The sequence below is a fragment of the Lygodium microphyllum genome, chromosome 10 (assembly GCF_053477565.2).
Source record: "Lygodium microphyllum isolate KBCC chromosome 10, Lygodium_microphyllum_v1.1.10, whole genome shotgun sequence".
NCBI classification, from domain to species: domain Eukaryota; kingdom Viridiplantae; phylum Streptophyta; class Polypodiopsida; order Schizaeales; family Lygodiaceae; genus Lygodium; species Lygodium microphyllum.
In genome coordinates, this window is record NC_141144.1 from 106078450 (window position 1) to 106083967 (window position 5518).

The 5518-nt window shown below is 44.0% G+C and overlaps 1 protein-coding gene across 1 annotated transcript; it reads right to left on the reverse strand.

Moving 5' to 3' along the window:
* Positions 1-2553: 2553 nt before the first annotated feature.
* LOC148030395 (uncharacterized) lies at positions 2554-4921 on the reverse strand. The gene is made up of 2 exons (XM_087686717.1): positions 4623-4921; positions 2554-4547 (listed from the first exon to the last, which is right to left on the reverse strand). Exon 2 carries the CDS (start codon positions 4480-4482, stop codon positions 2926-2928), a length of 1557 nt encoding a protein of 518 aa, XP_087542843.1. The 5' UTR covers positions 4483-4547; positions 4623-4921; the 3' UTR covers positions 2554-2925.
* Positions 4922-5518: the final 597 nt, after the last annotated feature.

Sequence of the window (5518 nt, forward strand, 5' to 3'; positions counted from 1 at the left end):
TACACTTGTTGCATCATTATCAAATAAAATTCAGACTGCTGATGGTATTACTAACATGCACGCTACTATTTTTTATGAAGTTAAAGATATGATTGCCAAAGCCCATCAGTCATATATAAAACAAGCAAATAAGAAAAGACAAGCTATGAATTTTAAAGTTAATGATTATGTTTGATTACGCATAGAAAAATGTAGAGTACAAAGTGTAGATAAACACTCAGTTGCACCTAGATTCTATGGACCATTCAAGATCATTCACAAAATCAATGACAATGCATTTAAACTAGAACTACCACAACATTGAAAAATTCACACCACCTTTCATATTAGTTTATTACGACCCTTTAGAGACAAATTACTTATACACCCTGTCTATGAAAACCCACCTTTACTAGATGATGAGACTGAAATGCTTTAGCCTAAAACTATTATAGATGCTGACTTTATGACCACTAGAACTGGCCATAGATACTCTAAATATTTGGTCAAGTTTAAAAACCATCCTGTTGAAGAGACCCAATGGATGCACGCTAGAGACTTAAATGCTTTCCCCACTCCACATTGAGCTAATAACAATTGAGGACAATTGCTATCCCACCCCGGGGGTATGATGCCAGGAGGCATATTCCACGGTGGATTCCGTACCACGATGGATTTCGTGAGGTTTTACGGTGGATTCTGTAAGATTTTATTATCGGGACTCATACACAAAGTGGATTCTTTGTGCGAGAAGTCGATGGGGACGCCTATCCTTTTCGGGCGTTTTATTAATTTAGTGTATACATGGATGATTCCATAGCGGGTGATTCCGCAAAATACATATTTAAATTAATAAACGTTTATGAGTTTAGAATGCGCACTCGCGATAAATTAAGGTTAGGATTGATTTCTAACAAATTTATTTATGTAGCTGAAGACTGCTAGGTATTCACTTTTGTCGGTTTAATTGTATTATTTTACTAATGATTGTGAATGCTTCAATTGATGTGTAGAGATAGCAGTAGTGGCAGTGAAAAGCATTGGAGAATAGCGTGTATTCAAATTATCATCAATATTTTGATGGACGCATACCTTAGGCATAGCGCTTATATTTTGTCGCGCTTATCTATCAAGGCATTTGATATTTATTTATTATTTTTGTATGCGCATGGGTGCACGATTTAGATATTTGTATTTGGACATTGTATTTGGGTACGCCTGACTTCTTGGGCGTCCATTAGCTTTATTTCTATTTGACACAAAAGCTCAAGCATGCTATTTTGTAATTTGGGCTATTATTTGAGCTTGAAGATGATTAATATATAAAATACATGCTTTGTGGAACGCTCACACAAGGCATGGGAGGAGATTGCACCCAATTGGTCTCTTGTTCATGCCGTGCAAGCTTTTTACATTAATTTGTGTGCAAAAAGTAGAGTTCTTTTGTTCTTGGGGACCTTCTGACGCTCACTACGCACGCTTACGACATCCGATCTATGCACTATTGTCACCCCACCTTCAGCTATAAACCTGGTCATAAGAGACTACATAGGAATCTTCTCAAACATTTCAACATTGGTGAGTAATGGAATACAACCAAATGAAAGAACTTTTGAATTGAGCATCTAAAGCTAGCTAAAATCTTGGAAGCCAAAACAAAAGCAACAAAGCTTGGAATCACCTTATACCGATGATCATGTAAAATGTCAAGTATGCCATCAAGAAGCAAGCCGCCCATACCAACAATTCACTAAAACATGTGCCTTTGACAAGAAGTTGACTAAGAACTACAAGTACTAGGTTTGGTTGAGTGCACACAAATCACATTTGAAGTTTGGCCTTCTTAAAGTTGCCCTCGAGACATGGGGGCTCTTGGTGCAATCATGACCATTCAATTGAATTAGATGATTCCTAATTGCTTGCACAAAGTTGGATGACATACACATCTAAATAGCTCAAAGGTCAAGCTATGAGTAATTAATGTAGGGGCATCATGAATATCTAAACCCACAAGAAAGGCATTATTACCTAACCCCACTTGTGCAACGTCATGTTGTTATTGGCATTCCCCATAAGAGCATGCTTCTGCAATGCTGATATGCTAGAGCAACCCAGCTACATCAAGTTAAACCGACTTTCACTCTGTGTAATAGTTCTCTTTTTCTCAATTCTATCCGAATCTACCTTATGCTTTTGTTGTTGGCTTGTAAATAGCCAATCACATTATCCTCTTTCCAGCAATGTTCACAAGCACCCTATGCACCCTTTGTTTATTATGTGGCCACGAGCCATTAAAGATGGGAGGGTAGCTTCCCTGCTTGGAATAAATGTGTTTGATTCCTGCTCTGATCTCCTTCACGTGTTATGCATAAAGAGGTGAAAGGTTCGGTTGGTTGCCTTTCATCAAGCTTTGCATTACAAGGTGGGAAGGTTGGTTTCATGCTGACCGCTCCTTTGGAGTCCACATACTTCCAATTTCACAAAAGCACATCAAACAATGCAGGAAACACAATGAGGGAAGACACAAGAGCACAGAGTTTGCAGTGTATACACAAGCAGAGAAACCCCACTGTGTGAATGAATGAGACTTCAAATTTGGGTTTAACTCTTAATGCAGTAAAATACAAAATAGGCAACCATCAGGTTGTTTGCAGCTACTTTTCACGAAGACATACTATGCGGCTTAATGCCTCTGTATACCTCATCTGATTCTTAGAACAGCCATGTAAGAATGAGGCCTAAAGTCAGAAAGCAATCACTCACAATGGAGAGTGAACACTGCTTCTCTACAAGAAAAAAGGATTTTGAATAATAATAAATGGGAGGGGGGGGGGGGGGTACACAAATCAGCAGCAAATGCAGCATTTGCTGTGTGTCGGGGGATCAAACTCTGCATTTGCTTTGGATAATCCCATCATGCTCATCCAGGGTCTATCCACTTTTTCATCAGTCACCAGAAGAGGCGGTTGACGTTGGCTGTGGTTCCTTTGATAGAGGAACCACTGAAAGACCATTGGGCTCCTCACCATTGATGTAGGTACTGAAGGACTTCCACCATCTGGATGTGAGAGAGGCTGCTGGGACTGCAGCCTCAACCTCAGCCGTGGAAGCTCGAGTGGTGAAGTTGTCATCATCACCATTATCGTACTCATCTTCTCCTTCTTCCTGGCCTTCATCATCAAAGAACTCTTCTTCTTCTTCTTCCTCCTCCTCCTCAGTTTGTTCCGCATTTACAACTGCAGATGGTTCTTTCAGAGATCCTGCAAGGGCCTGCTCAGGATCCATGGCTACTGCAGCTGCAGGGTCAAGATTGGCAAAGCGAACAGCACCAAGAAGCCTTTCTGGGAGCTCATGCTCGGACTGGGCTTCAATGAGGAAGGCAAGATCGACAGTGAGGGAGGAAACATAGCCAAGAGCAAGATGGACAACAGCATTAGCCAGCATGGAAGCACCAATGTCCACGTCTACCTCCAAGAAATGGATACCTCGTATGAAGCGGCAGGACACGGCCCGCCCCAGTATGCAAATGGCCTGCTCCCCCACCGCCGCCTTCACAATCCATGGCCCATTCACAACATTGGCTATCAGCTTCAGCCGTGCATTTCTGAAACCATCATCTTCCTCTGTCAGGAACCGATGCATTAGAGAGCCCTCTTCAATCCTCTCGAAGGACACAAAGTAAGCTATGGCACTGTAGTTCTCCTTGCTGGGCACCTGCAGATTGAAAGCCCACACAAATGGCACACCTTCGCCAGCTGGAGTCTTTGCAGCAGCCATGGGCAATTCTGGATTTTGCTGTTTCAACAGATCTTCCGCGCTGCTGGCAACAGTGACACTGTCACTCACGGATGATCCTGGCTCTATCTGTTTCAACTGATCTTGGCTATGACCATTGCACATGCTGTCATTGGCTGACCCTGCAGGCGATGATCCTGGCTCTGTCTGGTTCAACAAATCTTGGCCGTCACCATTGCTCATGCCATTGCTAAGCTCCATTATGCCATCATCCGGCGTGGCAGATTCGGACTTCAGCTGTTCCAACACATTTTCTGCATCACCAGCCTTCCTGGCATTGTCGCCACATGCAATCACACCATACTCTGCTGTGGCAGGGGCTACAGTTGGAGCAGCTTCGGCCTTCAACAGATCTTGAACAGCCTGGTTATGGCAACCGTCGGCTGTGAAGCTGGCATCGCTGCCAAGCACTTCCTCCAGGGCAGCACGGACCCTGTTGCTGGGGGAAGACAGGGCCTCCCGGATCTTGCCACGGTTACTCTTCACCCAGTCGAATGCGAGCGGCCGCAGAAGCCAGTCACCAGCAGGGACCTTCGCCTTTGAGGAGAGGTAATCTGGGCCCCTGACAAGGAAATTATGGCCTGGGGGCGAGGTCCAGGCACCATCGGTGCAGTTCTCAGGGGATTTCAGAGGCACGGGGCCCCCTGTTTTGAGCTTGTGTACCCAATCTGGATCCTTGGCGTCCTGGTCTTCTGATGCCATCATCATGGTGTGGAGAGGGGAACTGATCGGAGGTGCAGATTTGATGTTCTACACCCAAATCAAGCAGAAAGCTTGCGAGGTGGCAAGAAAACGCTGGATTATATGTCACAAATAGAAGAAGACCTGAGTAAGGTATATAAGAATACCTGGGGAACGATGCCCTATGACGATTAATGATGATTGAGGGAGGGATCCCGCGATGGCGTGAACGAGGGGAGGGGCGATCGATGGAGAAGAACGAAAAGGAAAGCAAGAGAGAGAGAGAGAGAGAGAGAGAGAGAGAGAGAGAGAGAGGCGAGTTGCTGCTGCACACGACGCAGAAGAAAAGGAGAGGAAAGGAAGAAAGGAAGCTGCAAAGCGGCTTTTGACGAACGCGTGGGACAGCAGAGAGACAGCCGGCAGGGGGCGGGAGAGGAGAGAAGGTCCGATGATTCTGATTTTCTGAAGAAGAAGAAATATGAGAGAGAGCGAGAGAGAGAGCCGTAAACCCTTCACGAAAAAAATAAAATGAGAGAGCCCTAAATAAAACACCTTTTTTCTATTCATATCTCCCGTGGCCTCCACCTTACCTGCCACGTCGGATACGATTTCCTAAAAATACAATAACTGTCGCCTGGTCTGCGCCACGTCGGCCTTGAGCATATTCCCCCCCGCGATTCTAATTTCTTGACTTTTTAACCTCGCAAGGACACCAACACTAGGAATTGGAAGTAGCGCGAATTTCTACTTTAAAACCTAAGGTTCATTATTTTTTTAATCGATTGGAAGGGTATACAATGTTAAATGTATCCTTGCTTCAAGGTCTAGGGTGGGGCATCCTAATCCATGTCATCTTGATGAGATCTTAGTACACCGGCATGTAGGAGATGTGTCACATGGAGGTTTCTTCAAAGAGATGTCTACACATGAGAAAATTGACTGGCCTGTCCTTGTCTACCAAAAATGTATTTGCCACTATCTTTGCATTGCTAGATTTGAGCCTCTGATGTCTACACAAATATGTCTACACATGAGAAGATTCACTGGCCTATTTATTTATTTA

Bases quoted from the DNA above. Each gene is read 5' to 3' on its own strand.
- LOC148030395 (XM_087686717.1), bottom strand. From the start codon at position 4,482: ATGATGATGGCATCAGAAGACCAGGACGCCAAGGATCCAGATTGGGTA.